Source organism: Macrotis lagotis, chromosome 4 (assembly GCF_037893015.1).
Source record: "Macrotis lagotis isolate mMagLag1 chromosome 4, bilby.v1.9.chrom.fasta, whole genome shotgun sequence".
Classification (NCBI taxonomy): Eukaryota; Metazoa; Chordata; class Mammalia; order Peramelemorphia; family Peramelidae; genus Macrotis; species Macrotis lagotis.
Window position 1 is genome coordinate 92,657,013 of NC_133661.1, and position 27,631 is coordinate 92,684,643.

Here is a 27,631-nt window from a genome sequence, read left to right on the forward strand (position 1 = left end):
TTATTATATTCTTGGTTTATTTTCCATTCTTAAACTGAGCATTGAAAGTTGTCCACACATATATATAAATAACACTATGGTTTCTTATACACGTTCTGCTGTCATGACTTAAAGTGTCCAATAGTGAAAAGAGGAAGGAAAAAAATCATCTTCTTGAAAGTTAAAGTTGGTTATTCTTCAGTGGTGGTATATGATTTCTCCCCCAGCTCCCTAGCCAAGGAAGCCACGTGGGAAGACAATATGCACAGATTAACATGGTGTGCCCTTGCACACAGAGGGCCCCTGAATGACTCAAGGTTGGGACTAACCTTTTCAAACAATAAGCAGCTTCTTTATTTCTACAAGAGAAGACTACATAAGAAAAGCATCGTTTTTCATTCAGCTCTTTCGGAGCTTATCCCTACTCCCTCTACCCTGGCCCAAGCTGTTACTGTGACCCCCCCAAGCGGCTAAGTTTATTATAAACCAATGGCTGCACAATTCCTGAAATGCATGCAACTGAAAATGTCTGTAAGCACACAGGGTCAAGTTCCCAAGTCCAAGTTAGCGTTTTATTTGGAACAGTTGGTGGCTTTGGTTCTGCTGGGTTATGCGCTGTTTGGGCTTGAACCAGCATCTACGGCCTCTTTGGGTTTGGCCTCCTGGACCTCAGTTTTGGATTTCTTCTTGACATTTTCATCTCCTGTGCTCTTCTTACTTTTGTCAGCTGCTGAGGTGTTGTCTGCCTCAGTATCCTGGAGGGCCTTAACATTTTCTTGGGAACTCGGCTGGAGTTCGTAAACTTGAACTTGACCTGGGACATCTTCAGCTTTCTGTTCAAGTTTTTCCAAAATCTGCTGGACCTTTCTGACGCCATCCCTCCTGGCCTGACGCACGTCGGCACGTCCTTCAGGGTCCACGGAATCCAAGGCCAGAAGCTCTTTGGTCAAATATTCTTCAATCATCAAATATTTTTTGTCTGTCTTCTTTCCTTCAAATGAATTCACAGCCTGCTCTAGCCCTTGGACCTTCTCCAGAATCGCTTCCACTTTCACCACACCAGGATGTTTGGGGCCTGCTTCCCCATCGGCTGGCTTCTGGGGGGCTGGTTCAGCAGAGGAAGGAATAGGGGAGGCTGGCTTGTCTTCTGCAGCTATGTTCTTGGAAGAGCTGGGGGCAGGGGGAGAGCAGGGAATGGGAGATGGGCTGGGAACTGGAGCAGAAGGGACCTTGACTTCAGCCTTCTCAGGAGGAGGTGGAGACTTTTGGGAAACCGGTTTAGAATCAGTCTCCTTATGAATAACTTGAATTGGGATGTAGCCTGAAGAGAGATCTGGTCCAGAAGAACTTGACTGATTTTCCAGCTTGTTTTCAGGTTGAGGCACTGAAGATGACTCTTGGTGGACCACTGGCTGCTGAGAAGAAACCTGAAGACAAATATATTTTTAAAAACAGATTAGTTTAAACTTAAATTTAAACAATTTGCAGGAGATGTAGGTAGTCATGGGTGAGGAGGACCTTTTTTTTTGGAGGGGGGGAGTCAGGAGAGAGGAGAAGGTTGGAACTTTGTCTCTTTAGCCTATACTGAGATTCAACTCAACCGTTAACTGCTGTTTCCTCTTTTTGGTAATAAAGGTTTCTGGTCAGTGTTTTCTTCTAAGATTCCATTTCTGAAATTTGGCACTTCTTACTGCTTAGGGTTGTTTGTGTCAAGGACACTCAGCTTTTAGAAAGGATGATCAGGATATTTAAACCTTTAAGAATTGTGCTTCAGAGAAATGGGGGTGGGGGGGTGTTGAGGGCCAAGGAGAGTTCAAGCCAGCAGTGCCAGAGACAAGAAAGTAACTAACTACAGGCAGTCAACTGGCACAGCAGACTGTTAGTCTCTGAATCAGGAAGATTCAAGTTCAAATCCTGCCTCAACTGCCTCCCATGTAAAACTAGAAGGTTGGATGTTCATGTCCTCTAAGATTCTTTTCGGCTCTAAAATTATGATTCTATGAAGAAATGTCAAATATCTACTTAGAATGATTGAAAAGAAATAAAATGACATAGATATTTAATCTTTTAAGAACTGTGCTTCAAAAGGGGGTGGAGCTGGGCTAAAGACAAGAGCAGAAGCTACAACTGTAGATGGTGCCTAGTGGACCCCTGGACCTAGACTCAAGAAGCCCCAGGTTCCAATCATACCTCAATCATTGTGTGGTCTGAGACAAGCCACTAAACCCCCTCCCACAGTCAGATGATTCAATTGTAAAATGGGGATAAAAATAACAACTACCTCGTGAGGTTGTTTTGTTTTGAGGATCCAATGAGATTAAGAGACTATATGTAAAGTATTTGGCAAACCTTACATAACTATTATTATTCAATGTGTTTGCACTGACTTTCTGAGTGTTTTTAGGAAGATAAAAGTTTAGGGTGAGACCCTGTCCAAGTCCTGTTGCTTCTTAATGAACAATTTGTTGGTTGATAGGTGGATTGAATAATCAAGGGGAGTCAACAATGTCACAGTCAAGGAGTTCATGATCCTAAGATCATGGATCCTAAGATCATGAATTGTCTATTTTTTTCTTTACATAGCATAAACAAAGAGAAGGAGATGGTGGATAGATCACTAAATTTGGAGCCTGAACGAAATAGGTTTTAAATTCCTCTCAGATCTTAATTGCTTGGTGACCCTGGGTGAGTCATTTAAATTCAGCAAAATGGAGATTTTACTTCACTACACTTACAGCAGCCACTACACATCAGACATAACCTATAGAAAGTACTTTGCAAACCTTAAAATGCTTTATAAATGTGAATTGCTATTAAGAAATCTTAATATTCCACAAAAAAACAGGGTAGTTCTAGCATTTAGGCTCTGTGGAGGGGGAGACTGAATGGAAGTGCCTCAGAATACCCCTGTGTCACAAGGTGACTCAAAACTGAATAATGGCAAAACATTCCCACAATGACATTACAAAGAACAGGGAGGAAAAAAAAGTCCTAAAAATATTTTTTGACAATTAATATTTTCATTATGCTAATTCAAGAGGAAGCTATCTTCATTCAACAGACAACTATCTGTTTTTCAAGTAGCAGTCTGGCTTTTTTTAAAAAACTGTTTAAACATTTTAATATAACAATTTTAAAAATCTTATAGCTTGACAAAAAAATTAAGCCAGCCAATCAACTCTTAAGCAATAAGCACAGCATCTTTTCACTTAAGAATAGATACAGTTGGGGCGGCTAGGTGGTACAGTGGATAAAGCACTGGCCCTGGAGTCAGGATGGACCTGGGTTCAAATCCGGTTTCAGACACTTAATAATTACCTAGCTGTGTGGCCTTGGGCAAGCCACTTTAACCCCATTTGCCTTGCAAAAAAAAAAAAACCTAAAAAAACCAACAAGATACAGTTGATTGAATATGCTGTAAAGGTTAGGGGAAAAAAAAACCTTTTCATTTCCCATTGTTTAAAGATAAACAGCATAACCAAAGTAGAAAATAAACACAGGCATGGTGTGTTTTTGCTGAAATGTTATTTACAGTTTTACCCCATAAACATGAATATCAGTGTTCACTTTTCCTTCCCTCTTATTGTTTTGATTATGCTAAAAACAATTTTTCCCCCACTACTAAGCATAAAACTCTAAGAAAAAGGTTCAAAACACACAAATTAGAAAACTAGATATTAGATGAAAATAAAAACTGATTCCTAAAAGGTGAAAACCTTCACATTGAACATTTTCAGCCCTGGTGTGTGCTAGCAGCCTGTTTTAAGCAGACCGAGATATGTCATTGGTGTAAAAACACAAGAGGTCACTTCAAGGACTTCTGGGAGGGCAGAAATGCAGGGCAGCTCTCCTGCTGGCAGGTCCACGTGGCAGCAGACGCACATTAGATAATAACAGGAATCATAGCTAATATTTATATGGCACTCTGCAAACCATTTCACAACTTAATTTCATCTGCTACAGCTCTGTTGGTTGGTCTCCTATTCCTCTAGTAAAGATGAAGACACTGAGGCTAAGAGCAATGCAAAGACTTGTCCAGATCAGGCAGCGAGAGTGGTTGGAACAGGATTTAAACCCTCCTCATTTTCAATGAGGCTCCCACTAAGCTCCCAGCTGCTTCAGCTCTCAGTAGGAAATGCTGTTTTATAGACAATCTAACCTTTCAGGTAAATGTAAGGCACCCATCTCGTATCCCAGGACATCACTTAGGGGAGTCCTGTCTGTCTACTGGCAGCTTGATCTTTGGTCCCCTGGCAAACATCACCAAGGCAAATAAAAGCTTAACTAAACAAGCAGATTAAAATCATGGGAATGAGAGACCTGAGAGATCATCTAGTGTTTCTAATCCAAACTCCTTATCTTATAGATAAGAAGGAAAGCCCAAGGAAGAGAATGACTTGCAGTGGGGCTTTTGGAGTAGATGAAAACCTGCCTTAATTAATGGACAGGGTAGAGGAATTGATTCTTCTGGGCCCTTCAGAAGTGGTTTCTCTGACTTTTGGGGAAAGGGAGGACCAGTATATATATATGTGGAGGCTTTGTTACTTTGAGGTGAGAGTGATTAGTCCTCCCCACCCCAATATTCAATAACATTAAAAAGTCGTGAATCACAGCTAAGCCCCAGGAACCTATGAAATTACGCCAGGCCCAAAACAAGTTAGGCTGTTACAATGCAAGCTGAAGCATGTTGTGACCAGGAATCTTATTTCTGGAGGCAGCTCAGAGGAAAGGACAGGAGTACAATAATGGAAGGCTTGCAAAGTGACTTCCAAATACCTGAGCTTAACGGGCCTTCCAACAGCCCTGGAGGCGGGTGTTGTTATTAGCCCAAGCCTGAGAGAAGGTCAGTGACTTGCTACCAATATCTGAGCCAGACTGGATCTTAGGATCTTCCTGACTTCAGGTTCAGCACTTTATCTACCACCTCACTGAGCTGCTGGGTGTGATGAAATGAAGAGTGCTGGATTCGAAGTCCAGCTATAACTGGGTTCAAATCTAATTTTTCAGGCCCAAATGGTTCAGAAGTTGTTCAGCTATTGCCATTCTGTCCACCCTAGGGGAAAGTCACTGAACCTCTTTGTTCTTGATTTTGCTTCTCTATAAATGAGGGGAAGGGGGGAAAATGTGAAAGTTGGGGCTCTAAATTCAGAATCCTTTCTAATTATGAATTCCAATTAATTGCCTTACACGAAATGCATTAAATGCATCACCTCTAGAAATGATGAAAGATCACTGGGTGACAATTATTACTAACCCTAGAAGGGGTAAAAGATTAAATATGTCTCTGGAACAGCAGTCTTCCTACCTGAGGGCTGTCTATAACAGTGTGTACTCTGGCAGGAGATGAAGAAAGCCCTGGTGCATTTGTTCTACAAGGAGATGCTTCCCGGCTGGATGTGCCCCTGGTGACCACTCTAAATGGGGACTGTGCACGGACAGCCCTGGTGTCCCGCTCATCAGGATGGACTCTGTATGTTGGCTGTGGAGATTGGTATTCTGCCCCCTGGGAAGCTGGATAGTGAGTCTTCTGTGCCTGATGATAAGCCTGGGCTGGAGGCCTGGGGAGGTTTTGCTCATGGATCACAGGAATAGGGATGTAGCCTCGGGGAAGCTGGCTTCCCTTGGTGCTCCTGGCAGCAGATGGGGGCAGCCCAGAGGAGGAGGAGCAGGAGGAGGAGTCAGAAGCGGCTGGAGACTGGGATCTCTGCAAATCATAAAGGTAAAAAAGAGATTTCTCTTGAATGACTTCTCATCCTATGCATTCCTTACATACATTCACTCAATATGATGGCTTGGTTTCTTTTATTTCTTTTTGCTGGGGCCAAAGAAATGGGAACAGATTCTATGTCCATTTGCTGGGGAAAGGCTATACATATTGTGGTTCTGGCATGCAATGAAGATTATCAGGTTGTGGAAAAACAATGAAAATAATGAATACAGAGAAAAATGGGAAATATCATATGAACTGACACAAAGTGAAGCAAGCAGAACCAGGAAAACAATTACATAATGACTCCTACAACATAAATGGGAAGTTCAACCAAAGAATCCAAACTGAATGCTGTGAAAAAATAATGATCATATCTGGCCCCAGAAAGGACACCTGAGAATGCATGTCCCTCTCTGAAAATATGAAGGACTATGGATGTAAAACACTGTATATGGTGCTCAAATGGGAGCTGTATTATTTAGTTTTACAGAAATGTTTTTTAAAAAGATCATCTCTATTCTTTATTTACCTAGCCGTGTGGCCTTGGGCAAGCCATCTTTAAGGATGGTTCTGTGTAAAGGGAAGGGAAGGGCTGAGGGATACCTTGGAAAATACAGGTGAGGTTAAAAACAAATCAATAAAAATCTAAAAAGAAAAATCCCACAGAACACAAATACAAGCATTACATGTCATAAAAGAGAAAGCTTCCCTTGATGTTCCACATCATCCACATCCACATATTTTAATGTGGGTAGTACAAATCAAACAGATGCAGAATGCAGAAGGGATGAAAACTATCTTTAGGGCACACAAAAATGGAAAATTATTGTATAAAAGGCAAGTAATATTATTTCCACCTAGCATGCCTAAGGTTTTGAGCCAAATAATGGATTAGGAGCTAGATTTCAGATACTAATGCACTGAACTTAACTTCTAGAACCACTGCTTCAGAGTTGCCAGGGATCTGGTCCAAGCCCTCATTTTTGTAGATGAGGGAATGGACCTAGAGAAGTTACATGATTTGCCCAGGATCACTGCTGGCATAGAGCCAAGAATAAAACCCAATTCTTGAGACTCCCAAGTCCTTTGCTTTCCTACAATGCTTTCTTTTTGTTGTTTTTTTTTTAGATTTTTTTTTTTTTGCAAGGCAATGGGGTTAAATGGCTTGGTAATTATTAAGTGTCTGAGGTCGGATTTGAACCCAGGTACTCCTGACTCCAAGGCTGGTGCTCTATTCACTGAGCCACCTAGCCGCCCCCTACAATGCTTTCTTGCATAGAATCATAATGCTAGGAAATTGGGAAAGGACTTATAAAAAGTCACTTAGCCTAACTTCATTTTATAGTTAGAGAACCTAACCATATAGGGCAGAGTCAGTATCTGAACCTGAACCTCCTTCTCAATACCAGCTAAGCCAGGCTGCAATTAAGACTGGCAGCAAAGTAAAGTGGAAAGAGATTTAGGTTTGGGAATCAAAAGATACTTAGGTTGAAATTCTGCCTCTGAGACTATTTATGTATTCACATAGCTCTTTTCCAAAATCATAGAACCAAAACTCAGGTCTCCTCAAAATGGGGATTATATCTAGAATGCCTACCTCATAAGGTGGTTGTAAGAATTAAATATTACAATATAGAACTCTAAAAAATACTATATTATTATTTGATGAAATAGCCTCAAGGGATTATTAAAAGAACATTCAAATATATATTTTCAGAGAATGTCTATTGTGGGAACTTTGGATAATTGTTGGAAGGTATCTTTTGTCAAAACAATGTATGGGGGTGGGGAGGGAAGAAAATCAGCTTTTCCTGAGTGGTTGGTGATTGATGAGGACACCCAAATAATATTATGTTATGAGTCAAAAATGCTCAGAAAGGGGCAGCTAGGTGGCGCTGTGGACAGAGCACAGGCCCTGGAATCAGAAGGACATAAGTTCAATTCTGACCTCAGTCACTTAATAATTACCTTGGGCCAGTCACTCTAAGCCCACTGCCTTGCAAAAACTCAAAGCTAAATAAATAAATAAACAAAAATTTAAGACACCCCCAATTACCTCAAGGCCTTGAGAGGCTGGAGCCTGGACTGCTGCAGCTGCTGTTGCCTTTCCACAAGGCTTTTCTATTTGGGTAGATTCAGATGAGCCTCTGAGGGGGGATTCTGATGGGGAAAAGGACCTTAAAGGTGACTGAGATCTCAGAGGGCTTGCATTTGTTTTCACTCGTTGCATCCCAGGCTGGTGATGGGAGTAGAATGGGTGGGGCTGTCGATTTTCAAAGCCCTCATGGATAACTGGAATGGGTATGTAACCAGCACGAAGCTGGGGGTACACTGAAGTCCCCCCTCCAACAGGAGGTAGCTTGGGACTCTCCTCCGATGGGCCATTGGCTGATGATTGACTTTCCTAAACAAAAGAAATCAGAGACAAAGAAACGGGGGATTAGGAAAATAAAATATTCAAATCTTCAGAAGCAAAGAGAACTTCTTGATACCCCATATGGGAATGTTTTTAGACAATCAACTTCAATGAACATTAAAAAAAAAAAAAACTCCAAAAACCATGGCACTTATTCCATCTGACTCCTGGGGTAGGAGTCACAATTATGCTTGCTCCTCTGTCATTTCCAAATTATTCTCTTAATGGTTAGTCTTCTTTTGGGGGAGATTTTTTTTGATAAATGTTGAATATTAAAAAAATATCAAAAACAACCACTTCCAATCATTATTCTCCAGTCCCCTCCCTTTCAGTGGCTACCATTTGATTAAATCAAAGACTCATAACAACAAAGAGAAAGCAGGTTGAATAAGGTCAGTGTCCAAAACTGGCCAATTAGGTCTACTTTGGGTGATATAATGGCAAGAGAACAAACCATGCAGAGAGGTATTTGTGAGCTTTACTGAGTCATCTGGAACCCATCAGGGAAAGTTGATCAGTCTTCAGAATTGATGATTAAATAAATTTAAGAACACCAAATCACTAGATTATTTCAAGACAATTCATAGATTTAGAGCTGAATGGAATTTGGGGCATTAAATCCAATTACTTTATTTTTACCAGTGAGAAAAATGAGGCACACAGATGTTAAATAACTTTTCCTGGGTCACACAGCTAGGAAGTATCTAAGGCAGAATTTGTATACCCTGGTCTTCAAGGTTCAATCTCATAGCCACCATACTATACTTAATATGCCAAGATTTAGTCTCTGTTTAACTAATTAGGAAGACTAAAGAAGAGCCAAAGAAGTATGTAACAGTGATCTTGCACCAACAGAGAGGCTAGCTCCTGGAAAATCAGTTTAAGCCAGGGCTCAAGTTGAGAATGGGATAAAAAAGAAACAAACTTGAAACATACAGAAAAAATGTAGCAGTGGTTATGAACTTAGGATTGCAGTCTAGGACTATTTGTGCCTTACTGATGCTAACAAACAGGTTAAGAATGACTGGGATCCTCCTCATGTCCTCTTATGAAGTTCTTTCTTCAGTGGCCAGTCTATTTTGGGGCCCTATAGAAGGCCAAGTTCCAGATGTACCACTGGGAACGATCATGTTACAGACAACAAGGCACCTCAGTCACTCAACTAAGCAATGTCATTATTCCCCATGAAGAGAGCTTTCCAAATGAAGGCACATCACACAAATATGTGGAGTTCCCCCCAAAGTAGTTAAAAGTTATGAGTAAAAATTGTCAAATGGCATCTGACCATTGAAAAAACTGTACTATGACCATTCATGTACTTTCTAAATATGGAAAACGTCTTTGAAAAGTACTCATTTTCTGGTTCAAATAGAAATATTCTTCATTAAGTGATCATATCTTTGAAGACAAAAAAAAAAACCCCAACAAAACAATTTAAAGCTAAAGAAACTTTGAAATTTTAGAGAGAAACTCCTCCTGCAACAAAATTTGTCAAATAAAATTTCAACATGAGAACTATGTGACAGATCTAAGTTTTAGTTTTATTACATGAATATGCATATGTATATAAACATTTAGATGACCCTGGAAGCTAAATATGTTGACCTAACAATGTTTCTCTCTCTTCTCTCTCCCTTCTATCAACTTTCTTCAGCCATTAGCAAAGGCAAGAATATCACTATGTCCTTGGGGACACTGGCAGCCACTACCCACTCTCAGGACTGGATTAGCACACCCACATGCTAGGGCTCCAACATATTTTTTATTAGCATGTTTAACTCTCCAGAGTTAGGCATCATACCAAGAGTTGGATTTCTACCCACTAAAAGGGGCTGTATGAAAAAAAGAACAAGAGAAAAATACTACTTTCTGTTATAAAGGATTTGTTACTTCTTTCAACTTTAAAAGTGGAACTGGAAAAAGGCTGAGATTTCATCATTTGCTAATAGAGCTTTAGTGGTTTTTTGGGGGGGATAGGGGTGGAAGTTGTTGTTTTCACCTGTCATACTTTCCCAGTGTTTGAAAGTCTTAACTGGGTTACACTCAATGGGGCCAAGTCAACTAGTATTCCTTAAAAGCCTTCAATGGGCCAACACAGAAACATACATAGTGGAAGATATCTCTCTTTTTTTTTAAGTTTTTGCAAGGCAAATATGGTTAAGTGGCTTGCCCAAGGCCACACAGCTAGGTAATTATTAAGTGTCTGAGACTGGATTTGAACCCAGGTACTCCTGACTCCAGGGCCAGTGCTCTATCCACTGTGCCACCTAGCCGCCCCTGGAAGGTATCTCTTACCCTCTCAAATAAAGCTTAGTCTAATAAAAGTGGCAAGAATACACATTCATAATCATAGTTGGAATATTTTCTTAATAATTACAACTATCCAAGAGGAAAATACATGTAGCAGATTCTCACTGAACAATTTTTTTAAAATTTTTTGATTATATAAACTTGGGCTTAGTTAATTTTTTAAAATGTTTTGATAATTATGTTTCAGTATAATTTGTTTCCTTTATAATCTTAGGCTTCATCAGAATGCCAAAGATGGGGAATCAAGGGAAGAAAAAGACTATTGTTTTTAAGAATGGGATAGAGGGCAATGTAAGTAAAAAGATATAAGGTGGTTATGTGTCAAGGTCTAGTTTTAGTGGGACAAAAGTGGTGGTATGGTTGGAGATTGCAAGAAGTAAATCGGGAATGCCTTCCCTTTCTGGTTGAGTTTGCTTAGCCTTGATATGACAGTCAATAAAAGGGAGACACTTTTTCTAAGTAAGTAGAGTAGGATTACATAAGGAAAACATTGTTTTACAAAGATTCTCAAAGATTGTACTCAAACTTTTTTTACCCAGTTAGGACCTGCAAGAACTTGTGCTCCATTCCACACAAGCAAACCCATGGTATGTCCCTGGAATGAGACTTAAAAGGAAGCTAGGATCAGAGAGGTCGCTCAATCACCTCTCAGCTAACCTACCTTAAGGTGAACAGGAGTTCCAGCATCTTCCAAGCATCTGGTCCCCTGGAGGGGCTTAATCAAGTGCTTGAATAAGTTCTAGGCTGCCTGAAGGAAATGGAGCTACACTCTGAAAATGTCAAATTCTTGAAAAATTTTGAAGATCAAAGGAGATCAAATGCAGGATGGATTGGAGAAGGCCAGAATGTAGGAAGAGAGGCAGCTAGGTGGTGCAGAGGATAGAGCACGGCCCTGGAGTCAGGAGTACCTGGGTTCAAATCCGAACTCAGACACTTAATAAATTACCTAGCTGTGTGGCCTTGGGCAAGCCACTAAACCCCATTGCCTTGCAAAAAAATAAAATAAAGTAAATGACTCACAAACCTGTATAACTAGCACTGGTTTTTCTCAAGCCTCAGTGCCACATCACTAATTAACCTCTAACTGGATGTTCTATATGCATCTCAAACTCAGTAGATCTAAAATAAAAATAAAATTTTCTCCCTAAACTTCCTTATTTGTTCTGTTAAGCTTACCATTTTTCTAGTCTCCCTAGTTCACAGATTAAGAACCATCCTTACTCTCTCTCCCCCATCCCCTTTTTTGTTCCCGATTTAATCAATGTCTAAGACATAGGTTCTTCATCCACAAAATATGTTGTCTACTTATAGTGTCTCCCTACTTATAGTTCCTTCTCTCTAAACTTCACAGCTATCAAAATAATCTTCCTAACGTATACATCATTCATTTCCCTGCTCATGAGTCTTCAGGGGTTCCCCGCTGTCTTTGGATTGAAATAGAAACTCTCCTGCAACCTGGCTCCAGTCTCCCTTCGACACTCATTGTGGGTTCCAATGAAACCAACCTACTTACTTGCTGTTCCCCTAAAAGTCAACATTCCAACTCCTACTCCTGGGTCTTGTAGAGATTACTCCTCCAGTTTGTCTGCTGTTCCCCAAACCTGGCATTCTACCTATTGTCTCTGCATAAACTGCCTCTCACCTCTGCAGTGAACCCCACACCTCCTCACCAACACCTTGGAAGCTTCTTTTTCCTCCTCCATGACTCAGCTCAGATATTAGTTTTCCCCCTAAAGAAGTCTTTCCTCATACTTTTGGCTCTTTGTGCTGGCTGCCTTCTCAAATTAGCTTCTGGGCTAAGATATGTCACATAAGAGTCAAGAAAAAACTTTTTCAATGGAGTGAAATGGGGGAAGGTGAGGGGGAATGAGTGAGCCTTCATTCTCATCAGAAATGGCTCAGATAGGAAATAACATACACACTTAATAGGATATAGCAATCTATCTTACCCTAGAGAAAAATGAGAGGAAAAGAATGGGATAAGGGAGAATGGGGGGAGGGAATGGGGGAATAGGTGATAGATGAGAGGGAAGATTGTGGGAGAAGGTACTCGGATACAACATACTTCTCAACAGGGACAGGGTGAAAGGAGAGAGAGAATAGAACAAAGGAGAGTGGGGAGGAATTGAGTGGAGGGAAATACAGCTAGTAATAGCAACTGTGGAATAAATATTGAAGCAACTTCTTTGGTGGCTATGATGGGGAAGGCAACTCATCCCAGAGACAGAACCACTGGAATCTGAACACAGACTGAAATACACTTTTTTCCCTCTCTCACTATTCTTGAGGTTTCTCATCTTCTTGAGGGGAGGGGGGGTTTTTATGTTTATCTCATAACAAGATTATTACAATAATATAAAATAAATAAACCAAATTAGCTTCTTATAGATTGGATTCTCCAAAAGAATGTAAACTAAACTCTCTGAAAACCAGGAGGGACAGGTTTTCATTTTTTGTTTTTTATATTCCTAGTGGTTTACATAGAAAAAATATTTGATAAATTCTTATTAAGCTAAATTCCAACCTTCCAATTTATCCCCTTTTCTCTCTCCCATCCTGCCTCTTGGAAACTCTACCTGACACCTTTTTTTCTTTTTTCTTTTTGCAAGGCAAATGGGGTTAAAGTGGCTTGCCCAAGGCCACACAGCTAGGTAATTATTAAGTGTCTGAGACCAGATTTGAACCCAGGTACTCCTGACTCCAGGGCCAGTGCTTTATCCACTGTACCACCTAGCTGTCCCATCTATCTTACACCTTTATACAAAGTGTGCTTTATGATTTACAAAATCCTTTCATTCTATTTTGATCCACTCAAAATTCCTGTGGGCTCCTTTCGATTCAATAAGTATTTTCTGGCTTTTCTGGATTGGAACATTGTATTTGGGGTTCAAAATATAAAGATCAAACAGTCTTGGCTATTGTGGACTGTACATTCAACTTGGGGAATAGAGCATAGGACATATACACAAATAAGTAAATACAATATATGGAGGTTAACCCAAAGGAACTTTTGAGAGAAAGAGAAATGGAGAGGGAGCACCAACGTGGTGGTGGGGGGGGCCCTCAGACTCCCAGAGGTGGTGGCACCTGGATGGTGCTTTAAAGGAAACCAGGGATTCTATCAGGCATTATTTTTAGCCTACTGTCTTTTGGAAGACTTTATTAGTTTCTGTCATGTTCAAATAGAATTATATCAGTTCTAATTAAATAAAATGATAATCACAAAACAAGCTTCCTGTGATGTGGGAATAACCCTTATCATTTCAAGGAGCTCTAACAAGGGTGGCAGCTAGAATCCAGGTCTTCCAGAATCCCAGGCTGCTCTCTTTAAGTAAAGTCCAGTTCCCAGGTGTTCTATCAGATAAGAGTGCTACTGGAGTCAGGAAGACCTGGGTTCAAGTCTAGCCTCAGACACTCAGGTGCTGTGTGACCCTTGGCAAGTCATTCAACATGCTTGTCTCAGTTTCAGAAGGAAATGACAAGTCCCTCTAGTAACTCTGCCAAGAAAATCTCAAATGGGATCATGAACAATCAGGCATGCCTGAAAAATGATTCAACAAATAAGAGTCACACTAAGAATAAATAATTTTGGTAAAGGACAATGCTGATTTCTCTATCCAAAAATCTAAAGTGGCTTTGTCTTTATAAGTAATAAAGAGGAAAGTACCCCCTCTAATGAAGATCTGCAATCTATCTGGTAAATTGTAGCTACCTAGGACAGAGAGTTTAAATGATACACATGCCAATGGTCACAACAGCTAGTGTATGTCAGAGGCAGGACTTGGACCCAGGTCTTCCTGACTCCAAGGTATTTCCCTATCCATTGATCATTAAAATGACTAAACAATATGTACCAGAACATTCATAGTGGCATTCCTGGTGGCAGCAAAGAAAAGGAAATAAAGGTGGTTACCATTAAAGAATAGCTAAAAAAGTAAGGAAATGGTCAATGAGGAATTCTGACAAAATGATGGAGGACAAAACACCAAAAGCCAAAAGAACAATGTACATAAGAAACACAACAAAGTGAATGAAAACATCACTAGAAGGAAACCTAACAATGAGTAATGGGAAAAAAACCACTGAAGGGCTCAGAGAAGAGATGATGAAATACCCTTCACCCTCAAGTCAAAAAGGAAGGGGAACTAGTAAGCCAGGAACACTTTGAAATGTAGTCATTATAGCAAATGCATTTAATTGTTTTCTTTAGTTACATGGAAGGTTCAATGAAGATGGGGAAAGGAAAGGAAAACAACTACAACACAAAAGACATCAATAAAAATGTAATCTTTAGAAATTAATCAACATGAAAACAAGTAAGCTTAAATACAGCTTCCCTGATTATCTTATATTATGGCACCCTTATCTTCAAATTTAGGCATAGTGAATCTTGGAAGGCTTTTTTCTTTTTTCTTGTAGAAAGCAATGCTATTAACCACAAAAATCATAACATACAGGCAGTTACTATAATTATATTATTCCTTATTCATCATCATTCCAATTTATTTACAAATGACATAACAGTATACCTTCAACATTTACTCTAAAAAAAAGGAATATGTGATAAGAAATTTGAACAGATTATCATAATTTAGAGGGTACAAATTGGCACAGTGGATAAACTGGACTTGAAGTCAGGATAACCTGGGATTGAATTATTTTACTATGCTAATTAATATTGGTGTGCTCATGGACAAGCTATTTAACCTCCCTGAGCCAATTTTCTAAACTATGAAATGGAAATAACAAAACTTATAGTATTATTATTCATCTCACAGAATTGAAAGGAGACTCACATATATACAAAACTACTTTTAAAAATGTAATATTAATGTTATTTAGAGACATAATTTGATAATTTAACTTTTATATTCCTTAGTCTTAGCATTCTGGGAACTACTTTTGCCAAACAATTTTGCTAACTTTCATCATCTTTTTTGGTAAATACATTGGATTATGTATTATTTGCTAAACCCAGATAGGAATGAAAAACTCACTGCTTAGCCTAGTGTATTCCATTGAAAATCTGATTGTAGGGGCGGCTAGATGGTGCAGTGGATAAAGCACTGGCCCTGGAGTCAGGAGTACCTGGGTTCAAATCCAGTCTCAGACACTCAATAATTACCTAGCTGTGTGGCCTTGGGCAAGTCACTTAACTCCATTTGCCTTGCAAAAACCTAAAAAAAAATCTGATTGTTCTTGCCTGTAATCTTGTAAATTGCCTTGAAATTCTCAGTCAATTGCCCTACCCTCAGGTGCCAGGTTCTCCCGCTGAGTTTCTCCAGGGAAAATTACCAGAATAAGAGATAAGGAAAAATTACCCCTGATGAGATGAGTCTGTCCCATTAAGAGCAAGGTATTATTAGAGGAAACCCTAGGCAAGTTTTTATACTAGAGGAACTTAAACTATTTGGATACAAAATCTAGAGGGGACTTAAGAGAAAAGCAATATTTAAGATATTATGAGAAAAACACTTCTAAGTTTACAAAGCACTTTCACATCAATCACTGGTGGGTGAAGGGGCCAGTACTAGTATTGTCTTCAACATGGTATGTAGAACATGGATGTTGAAGGCTGAGTTTGGAGTTGGCTACTTTGGGCCCCCAAACCAATTCTTCACCTAGCTTACTTTACAGGAAGGCAGTACAAACATTGAAACTGAGCTCATAGAGGGTGAGCAAATTGCTCAAAATCAGATAGTAGAACTGAGATTCAAACATCTTCAGAGATCAAGCAAGGCCTGCTTTGTTAGCTAAAGGTAATTGTGAGAATGTTCCTCCTAGGGAACTTGAATAAAATATACATAAGGATGGCTCCATATGGATGGGGTACTATGTGACATGAGGTCAGCACTGCTTAATCGTTTTTATTACAAGAGGCAATGAGAGATGTGGTGTGAAGGTTAAGGGGAGGCAACAAAGACAATAATTTTTTAAGTTTAATGTTATGAGAAAATTTAAGAACAATAAAATTTAACCCAAAAAACCAAATGAAGCAGGTAGTGTATCCGTTTGGAGTTCTCAGCAACAATGAAGGTTACAGCCTATATGTCTACCTTTTGGAATAACTCTCATCCTGGTCTACCTATAAGTTTGCTTTAGGAGGTGGCCCAACGTTTTGCTGAAGCTTTCTTTTTGTGTCTCAAGGGTATTTGTAACAGGAGCACATAGATGGACAGTCCATCAGTTATTATTCACTTTCACCATGTGACTGCTATGACTGTATTTCTTTTTTATTTTTGTTTCATGACATGCTTTACTCTGATTCTTTTTCCTAGATCCTTATTTGTTATGGGTTGCAGTCTGTTAACTACCAAGCTCCAGGCCATTGTTCTTGAGTGATGATTGAATTTTAATTCTTTGGATACAGTAGTTTCCACTCAATAATTGAAGTATAGAATTATATGGCATTAAATAACAAACTTTAAACCCACATTCAATTAAGCCAAACCCCCCACCCACCCCCAGAGGATTCAAGATGAACTTCAATGCCTTCAAAAAGTGTTGTTCCAAAATGGAGATAATGCTATCAACCCACCAGCAAGTACTGAGGCATGCTTATGAATGTATAGTGCGAAAGGAGAATACTGATCCATCTTTCCTTTCTCCTCTGGCTTCCCTTATGATCAAGGAGGAACTAATTTGGGAGGTATCTTGTCTGGGGGAAGGTCTGTCTAGTCAACAACCAAAGTGATTGTGACTAAACACAAGGAAACCCCCAATCCTGACCACATTTGCACAGTACTAAACCTGTTGTATCCCACTTGCTGATGCTGCAAATCAGTCCCCAATACTCTTGCTATCCAAGATTCTTATGGTTTACTATGAAGAGACTTCAAAAGCTTATTCCATTGTTCTCCTTGGCTCTCACAGGACTGTAGAGCTAGAGCTGGAAAGCACCTCTGAAAACCAGCGTCCAAATCCCCTTTGGTTTAAAGATGAGGAAACTAAGACACAGAGAGATTAAGTGATTTGTTCAAGGTTATACAGGTTAATAATCGTCTGAGGCATTATTTGAACTCAGTTCATCTGGCTCCTGCCAGTTACTTCAATTCCCTGAACCCTGGAGACGGTAGAACAGCCTACAAGAACAAATTTAGATAATTTATTGATCTATGCACAGAGTAAATAGCTTGGAATAGGAAACCCTGCTTTAACCAACAGAGTTGAGGTGACTGCTAAGTCTAACATATCTAAAATGAGTCAGTATAATGATGTCATCATATGGTGTAATAGAAATGCTACGATTTTGGAGTTAAGATATCAAAGGTTTTTTAAAACTGAACTCTGTTGCATACAATCTGCTGCTACCTGTGTGACCTTGACCAAATCATTTCACCTTCACCGAGGACTGTTTCCTTATCTGAACAAGGGTCTGGACCAGATGCCATCTAAGGCAGTTTCTGCCTCTAAAATTCAATGACCTGAGATCACCAAAGTAATAATAGCTCCATTGCACTTCTAATTTCATAACTATGGAGCCCTTAAGTAGGGCAAAGATTTAATTATCTGAGTTTTTAGGCCAGAAAAGTCTTTTTAAATTATGACTTAGATCATACAATCAGATGCTGGGTTTCACTGATGATCAACCAAGAAAAGCATGGCAAAAGAACAGAGGATAATATGTTAAGAAATAAGGAGCCTGGAATCCTTTTCCCAGAAATTTTGGAATACAAGCTAGTTTTCAAATAAGTGATTTGAGCTAAAGAAAAGACATGGTGTAGCAGGGCAAGTGATGGGCTTTACCATTATTATTATTACTCATGAGCAATTCTAATGAATTCATTTCTCAATATTATTTATATTTCTCAATGTGGAATATTAATCCAGAAAGAAAAATCTTTATATAATGCTAGAATCATAGCTAGAAAAAATGCTCAAAAGTCTATCTTATAATGTTTTCCAGCCTCCTTATTTTACAAATGAAGGATTCCAGAGATTTGAAGTTGCTTAGAATCACTGATTTGGAAATGGAAGAGATCTCACAGGTCATCTATTCTAATCCCCTCCTTTTACAAATGAATAAAGTCTAGAGAGGTATCATACCTTATCCAAAGTTGCCCTGTAGTAGGTGGCACAGCTAGGTGAGGTCCACTGACTCCAAATACAGTCATCTCTTCACTGTACCATGAATGCCAAACATTCCAAGCAACAACTACAAGTTTAGTGTCAACCAGTAGGAAATACTGGCTAGTCAAGGCAGATGTAAACTCCCTGGGAGCAGAGGGCAGGAGCAAGGTGCTCAATGTACTTTTTGTATTTAGAACCTCAACAAAACAGGAACCTAGGGAGATTTGTGAGGAATTAAAATCTACCAAATCTAACCTGAAAGTCAAGTAGTGACTATCTGAATATTTAATTCCAAAAAAGGAACAAAAGATGGGTGTTCACCATCTTCCTATAGAAAACAAAAAAAGCCTAGGTTCTGATCCAACTATTGTAGAAAGCAACTGGGAACTAAGAACTACAGCCTCCAAACTATTGAACTCTCTCTATATATACCCATTGATTGAGCAATTCTGGGACTAGATGTGTACTCCAAGAGATTAAAAAAAAGAGGAAAAGAACCTATTTATATAAAGATATATTTGCTCTTACAAATTCTTTTTGTGGAGGTAAAGAATTGGAAACTGAAGGAATGGCCACCAATTGGGGAATAGCCAAACAAGTTTTGTGTATGTGATGGAATGCTATTATGCTGTAAGAAATGATTCAGGACTGGGGGCAGCTAGGTGGTGTAGTTGATAGAGGACCAGCCCTAGAGTCAGGAAGACTTGAGTTCAAATCCAGACTCAGACACTTAATAACTGCCTAGTTGCGTGATCCTGGGCAAGTCACTTAAACCCTTGCCTTAAATAAAAATAATAATTAAAAAAAAAGAAATGATTCAGGGAAATGCTTGAGAAAGCCCTGGAAGATTTGAAAGAACTGATACAAAGTGAAGTGAGCAAGACTAAGAGAATAATGTCCATAAAACATGTTATATACCTTCAGAAAGAGAAGAGATGGTAGGAATTTGTTTTATTCGAATATCTCTGATAGGTTTTGTTTTTCTTGCTTTATCAGTGGTTGGGGAAGGGGAGACAGGACAGATTCATGAAATTTAAAAATGCTCTTCTCTGAGCTTCTGTCTGTACCAAGGTAAATAGCTATACTTTTCTGATCATTAATAAGCTGCTTTATTCATATAAAGACAAAGTTTGACATGCCTTCTCTATTACTGGCTTTTATGCAGGCTGGTAACCAAGAACTTTATATTATGCAGCACATGTCTGTAGATTTAAAAACCCCTTTCCAGCATTAAAACCCATACAGCAGTTTATTTTATAACCACTTAACAGATAACTTGTTGAAGACTCAAGAACTATATCCTCAAATGCATGATATTGAAACAGAAAGTGATATAATTCAAGTGCCCTAAATTCTTTAAAATATCCTATCTAGCCAACCAGGTATCAACCTATTCAAAATAAAAATGTCATGATAACAAAAGGACAAACTCTCAATGGTATGTTCTATTTTCAGTGATCACACACCTATACCAAAACTGTAGAGCAGGGGATTTCCTTCATTATTGAGAGAAAAACAAAATTTCATTTAGATGTTGGTAAAAATAAACATGAAAATTTTTCTACATATGAGCTCATTTGGTTTTTTTTGCCATATATTATAAAAAATAACTATCGTTTGCAGAGTTTCTTTGGGCCAACATATTTACCTATCTGACCATGTTTTCCCATAATTAATGTGCCCAATGATTTCAATAATAAAAATGAAAAGAGTACCAAATGGTAGCTGGACTCTGCATAATTAAAAAAAGTGAAAGTTCCAGAGCAGAGAAATAAGATAAAACATATTTTCCCTTCTCATAGGATGTAAAAAGAGGAGAAACTATAAGAATAGAAGATTGCATACATAAAATTTACTCATAAAATATTCATATGTATATATGTACATATAGTTACATATGTGTAGATATATATATATATATAAGCATATTACTAAACAATCTTAAAGCTTAGAGATAGAAAATTAAAAGTTGTCTATAAAATCAACATGCTACAAATTTGAAAACTTTAACTCAGGAAGTTGGTCCCTTAACCAGGAGATCTAAATCGACCAGTAGATTTCCAAGGCCTGTTCCTGTTTTGGGATCTCTAATCCAGCTGGCATTGTTCTATTTCACTGCCCCTGAATTCAGCAGGAAAAGTAAACCATTCCCTCCCTTTCCTCATCTTATTTGTGTCTTGTCTTCAGAGAATTGCAAAACTAAGGCCTCCTCACAAAAAAAAAAAAAATAAGGATTTCCATTTTAACCAATTCCAGGGTGAAAAATCATAAAGAAAAAATCACCTGAAGTTTCCAAATAAATTCCATTCCTTTTAAAAAAGAGAAAATAATTTTGCAATAATACTCAAATAAAGTGACTAAAATATCCATTACCTGTATTCCAGAGATCCTGGGGCTAGGCTTACAAAGTCAAAGAGAGAAGGAAGTCCCAGGGAAAATCAAACAGGCAGGAAGGCCCATATACATATCAAAATAGTCACTGCAACACTTTTTTGGGGGTTGCAAAGAATTGAATACAACATAGGTACTGCCCAATGACTGGGGAACGACTAAGCAAAGGTACATGAATTAATGATTACTGAAGCATAAGAAATGAAAAATATGAAGAATTCAAGTACATGTGAACATATGAACAGTGAAATGAATAAAATGAAGAAAACTATATTACATGTGAAAATAAAATGAATAATAAACTCAAACAGAATGCTTGGTTATGATGAAGGAACTCAGCCCTAAAGAAGAGAATGGTTTTCATTGCAGAGCTACGGGATTAGAGGCATGGAATACTGCATTTCCTGCCAGACACTGATATACTGATATTGGTTTTAATGAATTACTTTATTTTAAAAAAAATCTGTTACAAGGGATGGCTTATTGGGAAGGATAAGGGGGAGAGAGAAATGCAAGTGATGTAAAATTATTACTAAGAATAAGAACTAAAACAATGACATTCTGGTAACAGCAAGGAGCTTTCAAGGTCTGCTTTTAAAATATTTTTTATTTTTATTTTTAGTCAATTGCTAGGATGTCTTATTGACCTCAAATATTCGGCGACTTTGAGAAGCGACTTGTTTTAATCTTCCCTTTAGCAACACATTCAGTAAGAGCCAGTCAGCCACTAAGTCCAAACACTTTTTTTAATGGGTAACTAGGAGAAAGGGCTTCGCTGGTTTTTTTAAGTCAGAGAAGCAGGGAGGGTGTAAAATCCAGCCTCTACTTCCCAAGTAAGCCTGGGGAAGTCACTGACTCATCTGTAAAATGAGGGGTTCGACCCCTTCCTCTCCAGAGCCTGCATGTCTATGTGCCTGTCCTGTACCAAGAATCACAACTCATCAGACAAATGGGCAGCCACCGCGTCCAAAACAGGATCTAAAAACAGCCCATGGAAGCAGAAAGTCTCTCTTGTTTCAAGGATGGAAGAGAAAGATGAAGGTTTTGTTCCTTTGGGCAAGAGAAGTCTATCCTGTGGGGGAAATTCTAACCTTAATAAGTAATCTGACCTAATTTTGATGAGTGGCATTTAAAGTTGAAGCAAAGTAACAAGAGGAAAAAAGTGGGTAGCATAGCATGCTGCTTGAGGAATATCCCGAAAAAGTTATTAGAGAAACGGTCAGCGGGGCCACGGCAAGTCGCTGTGATAGTCCACTTCTCCCCAATTTTTTCAACAAATTCAGACTTTTATTATTTTTAAAACCTCTATTATGCTTTTATCTGCTTTTATTCAAAGCCTTGAAGGGACAACTGCCAGCTTGTGGTGTCCTGGCCAGAAGACCATGAGGCCTGAGGTCCGCGGGCCCAGGCCCATCTGGGCAGCCAGCAGTGCCCGCCGCCCCGCCCACCCGAGCCCGGGCGGGAGGTGGGGGGCGAGTTTCCTTCCTTAACCCCGGGAGCCTCCCTAGCAACTTTCCCGGGGTCCCTACTCTACGTTCTCCCAATTCCCAAAATTCTGCCCGTGTTTGTGTAAATAAAGGAAAGAGGAGCCCCGCCCGCCCCTGGTCGAGAACATTCGGTGTCCACAGAGTCCACAGCCCAGTGCTGAGTCACTTCTCCAGCGCTGACCCAGGGCGCCCAGGCCCGGGCCTGAGTCACCGCGGCTCCGGCTCCGGTGATCTGGGGGAGGGGCTGTCTATGCGCCACTCTTAGAGAAAGGGAAATTAAAATACATCCAAACTGACCCCCCCCATCAGATCCGATAATAAAGGCAGAAAAGGCAAACAATTTTCTCACAGCAATTTTGCTCTTTTGTAGCAAGGAACTGAAAACAAAGCGGCTGCTATCGATTGAGGAACTGATGAATAAATTATGATAGATGGCTGTCATGGAATGCTCCTGAATCATAAAAAAAATGATGAATGGGATTATTTGGGAATGGGAAGCCTGATACAGTGAAGCAGGTAGAGCTGGGAGGTGTACAGTAAAACTACAATATTACAAAGGAAATCACCTTTGAGAGATTGAAGAACTCTGGCAATGCAATGACCAAAAGGCTGAGGATGAAGCCCACTTCTTGGGAGAGGTAAAAATGAGACATAAATTATCAGGCAAAAGCAATGTGTAAATGTTTTGCTTGAATATGCCTATTTGTAATAAGGGAGGATTCATTTTGGGAGTAGAGAGTTGTACATAATAAAGACTTAAGAGTTTCATTTATACTACTCTCCCCCCTTCTTTCTATATGGAAATGTTCTTTAAGGTATAGCAAGTTAATAATATTCAGAAAAAATTTTAGTGAGATATTTTAAAAGAAATAGTCCTCATAGGGAAATATAGAGACTAAGAGTGCTAAATAAAGGCACGCTGCAGTCACTGCAAAGTAGCAAAAAGTTTTGTGACTCAGTCTGAAGGTCCAGAGTTTGTACAACATGGAAGTAGTTTCTATTTTGCTAGAATGTCAGCTCCTTTAGGGGTGGTACATGTTGTCTTGTTCATCTCTATGTGTCTTACATATAGTAGTCACTTAATCAATGTTTCAATTAAATATATGTTATAGGATCAGTTCTTAGTATCTTCTCCAAATCAAAGAATCCAACATTACTGGTCCATACTTTTATGTAAAGTCATTATTTTGGGAAGCTAATTGGTCAATACTTGGGCCTTTATATAGAGGTACTTCTGAGCCTATATAGAAGACTATATTCTACAGTCCATATTCCCTGGGAATAGTCTAAATAATAGTCCAAAGAATAGAAAGCCTATACTTTCTTTTTAGGTTTTTTTTTTTCAAGACAATGGGGTTAAGTGGCTTGCCCAAGGCCACACAGCTAGGTAATTATTAAGTGTCTGAGACCGGATTTGAACCCAGGTACTCCTGACTCCAAGGCTGGTGCTCTATTCACTGGGCCACCTAGCCACCCCTGGAAAGCCTATACTTCTTTGGAACCACGACAACAGGAACCACAATGCCTGTCCTGGAATGACCCAATAGAAACTGGTAAGTCCCATTTTATTTTGAACTAAGCTGCCTTGTTCTCCAAAAAACTGGATAGGTCCCTAAAGATATGTCCCTGTTCTCAGTGAACCTGTGGTCTTCTTTAAAAGATTAAGGCAGGGGGCATGGTGAAGTAAATAAAGCACCAGCCTTGGAGTCAGGAGGACCTGAGTTCTAATCCGGTCTCAGACACTTAATAATTACCTAGCTGAGTGACCTTGGGCAAGTCACTTAAGCATATTGACTTATCCAAAAAACCCTCAAACACAAGGAAAAAAAAACAAAGATTAAGGCTGTATACCAAGTAAAAAAACTGAAAAAGTAGGAAAAATATTACAAGTCAGTATACAATAAAGGTACAGATAAGTTTTATGGAATAAACAAGGCATTAGGAATTAAAAAGGCCTTACTACCCAAATAACATGGTTTAGGTGAGAAAAAAAAAATCAATGCTTCTCTGACCCTCAATTTTCCCACATGTTAAGATGAAACTGTTAAGTGAACCCCCTTTTTCATCAACCACAATTTCCAGAGTTTGGGAAGAAATGACTGGCTTTAGACATAAATACTACAGGAAACCTTAGATTTTTCACAAACCATGGAAAATTTGTGTAGAGGAGAGTACAATGATACAGGGAGCAAGGTATGGGAACATTTGAGAGTCAGATTTCTAGAAGGACTTATCTTAAGTTTGCTACCTTACATGACCCCTTTTCCACATGTTTAATACTTTTGATTGGGATTTTTAAAAGTAGCTCTTAAAAAAGCTTACAAGATCAAAAATAAAAAATATACAAGGTAAGTGAATAAGAAATACTGATTGAATTCATTGAACTTGGTTTCATATTCTGGCTCTGATGCAAACTGTTAGACAATCAGTAAAAACTATTTAAAGTTACTGGTTCTCAGTTTTGTAATCTATGAGCTAAGGAGGAGCTTACTGAATGGTTTCTGAGAAAGCCCTATATTTACAGCATCCCTTCAATAGTCCCACCTCCTATTTCCTTCCTAGATATCTGAAAAGCTCAGAAGGAATTTTACTTTGGGAAAGCCCAGTGAAAGGATGAAAGTTCTCTTCCAACTGTTTGCTGAGTTATTTCATTCACAAATTAGGATTCTACACTGTTCCTGAAAACAGGTCTAGCTATATACATTGTAAAATAGGATAAGTGTAAGACATCTAATTTTCCAGGAAGTCATAGTGCAGCAGGAACGAACCTTTCTGGATAAGAGAGTATGGGAAGACAAGTTAAGGAGAGAAAGTCACCCTATGAGAGAGAGACAGGGATAGTGAACTGCAGATTTATATTGTATTGTATTTTCATTTCTGTTAAATGTTTCCCAATTACATTTTAATCTGGTTCTGCCACTCATAGCTGAGTTGGAGACAGAAGACCTTAGGAAGTCCTGGCTCCATCACAGACTAGGGCAGATATTTGTTTGTAGAATCAATCCCTTATAACTATGAATTCATGATATTTATATTACTTGCATCATTTTTATAAGGAGAGTATTTTTTTAAGAGTCATAATTTCCCAAAGTGATAGACTTTCAAATTTACCTAAAACAAAGTCCTTCTCATCTGATTTTTTTTTTAAGCCACAGCCTATATGATTTTTTTGGGCAGACCTTTCTTGCACATAGCTTTCTGGACTTGTTAGACCAGTTTCATGTTTACAACAAAATGCCAATCTATCTAGGCCATTCAACACATCACAAGAAGTAAATGCTCAAACTTGATAATTATTAACATCTGCCTTGAATTTTCCTGATTTCTACATATTTCCCATAAGCTGGCTTATTTATACAGGAATGACATGGCAAAATAAATGTTCCCTAACTACCTGATATTTTAAACTGATTTAAAATGACAACTCAGCTAACAATACAAACTCTTCCTAAGATGATTTCTACCTCACCCAAGTATCTGCGCATTCCAAAATTCATGTACACAATTATGTCCTAGGTTAATTATAGAAAATTAGTCAGCTGTGCTAATTTTTAGAAATGAGTATACTATTAATTACTTGTGAATTTATGTCTGTGGGCAGGGGAGTTTCCTCAACATTGTAAGATTATAGATCATAGTATTGGGGGGGGCATCAGAGGTCATCTAGCTCAACCTTTATTTTATAGTTCAGGAAACTGAGGCCTAGGGAGGCTTGGTAGGTATACAGTATTTTATAAAACTCAAGTGGGGAAAAAGCATTTTTCTAGGTAAAATACTAGTTATAAAATACTTCCCTAAAAATTTTTAATACTTGAGAGCCTTTTAAAATTCAAAATAACCTGTCAACTGGTTTCTGCTTTGCTCATCCTTCTGGCTTTGGTTTTTGTCTTATGAACTGTTGCCTGCCCCCTTCATCAATCACAATTTTTACACGTTGGTCTTATTTTTTTAGTTGATTTGCCCTATTTTGCTTACATAGTAAAAGCCGTTACCAGCAGACGCTAAAATGAATGCCCTAAGTGGGAAGCCCAGGCGAGGAGAGTCACCTTCACAGGGGCCGCCGCCCGCGCCGCAGGAGTGGGCCCAGAAATAGGCCGCCTGCCTGCCCTGGCCACCATTTTTAGGGGAACAGCTGGGAAGTTTCAACCCATTTCCGAAGAAGTGTCAGGAACCTTCCTTGGCAGCTAAAGGAGTCAGGCCTTGGGAGGCCCCGGGCCAAGCCCGCGGCTCCGCCGAGTCCGCCCAAACTCCCTTCAACACAGGCCTCAGCAGCCTCCGCGCCTCTAACGCGCTTCCCCGGGGCCGCAGGACTCCAGAGCCCACCTAGGCCCGGCCCGGGCTCCGAGGGGACACTTCTGGAGTCACCCCACGCTCCAGGGAACGTCAGTGTGCCCCAAACGTAACCAGAAACCATCAGTGGTGTCGGGGGCGCCTCCTTTCCTCTCCTGGCCCTCCTGTCGGGATGGCTCCGATCCTCCGTGGAGGACTCCGAGCCGCAGCCCGCAGGGGCCCGGGGCCGCCAGGCTCGGAAGGCAGCGCCTCCGCTCCCGGGCCGGGCCGGGCCAGCAGCCCGCCTCCCGCCTCCCGCCTCCCGCCTGCATCTCTATCTATGGGCTTCTGGGCGGCGGAAACGCCTCCTCGGCGAGCATCCCTGCACGCGGGGCCGGGGAGCGCCTCCGCCGCGGGCTCCGGGGCGGCTCGGCCGGACTGGGCCGGCGCCTCGGGGCTGGGGGGCAGGGCCCGGGGTCCCGGCGCCGCCACGCCGCCGGACACAGCAGCCTGCCCCGGCGGGGCGCGCGCACGCAGGCGCGCACACTCGCCCGCGGCCCCCCGCGCCCCGGCTCTCCGCTCCCAACTTTCCGGGCGCCGCGCGGCACTAACCCAAAGCAAAGCGGGGGGAGGAGGGAGCCCCGCGTCCCGCGCTCCCCGCCCGCCCCCCAAGCCGCCGCTGCCCCGCCCAACAACTTTCTCCTCCGAAGCCCCGACCCCCCGCGCTGCCCGCGGGGAGGGGTCGGAAGGCCGGCGAGGGGGAAGCTCGCTCACCTTGTGCCCCTCGGGGGTGAGGCGCGGGTCGTTCCACGTAGTGGTCCGGTTGTTGTGATCCACGAAGAAGGGCCAGCCGGTCTGGGGGTCGATTTTAATTTCCCAGCCCGGGGGCAAGGGGTCCCGCTCCCCGCCGCCGCCGGCCGCCGCCTGAACCATCGGAGAGTGAGTGGCCGCGCTCATGCTCTGGGGAAGGCGCGGCTGGAGCTGGGGCCGGGGCTGGGA

The 27,631-nt window shown here is 40.4% G+C and overlaps 1 protein-coding gene across 1 annotated transcript; it reads right to left on the minus strand.

Annotated features, from left to right (window-relative positions):
- On the minus strand, positions 1-27,630 carry BAG3 (BAG cochaperone 3). Its single transcript, XM_074233522.1, has 4 exons — positions 27,407-27,630; positions 7,746-8,093; positions 5,285-5,683; positions 1-1,406 (listed from the first exon to the last, which is right to left on the minus strand). The coding sequence occupies exons 1-4, from the start codon at positions 27,587-27,589 to the stop codon at positions 588-590; spliced, it is 1,749 nt and encodes a 582-aa protein (XP_074089623.1). The 5' UTR covers positions 27,590-27,630; the 3' UTR covers positions 1-587.
- Between the last annotated feature and the right edge of the window lies 1 nt (position 27,631).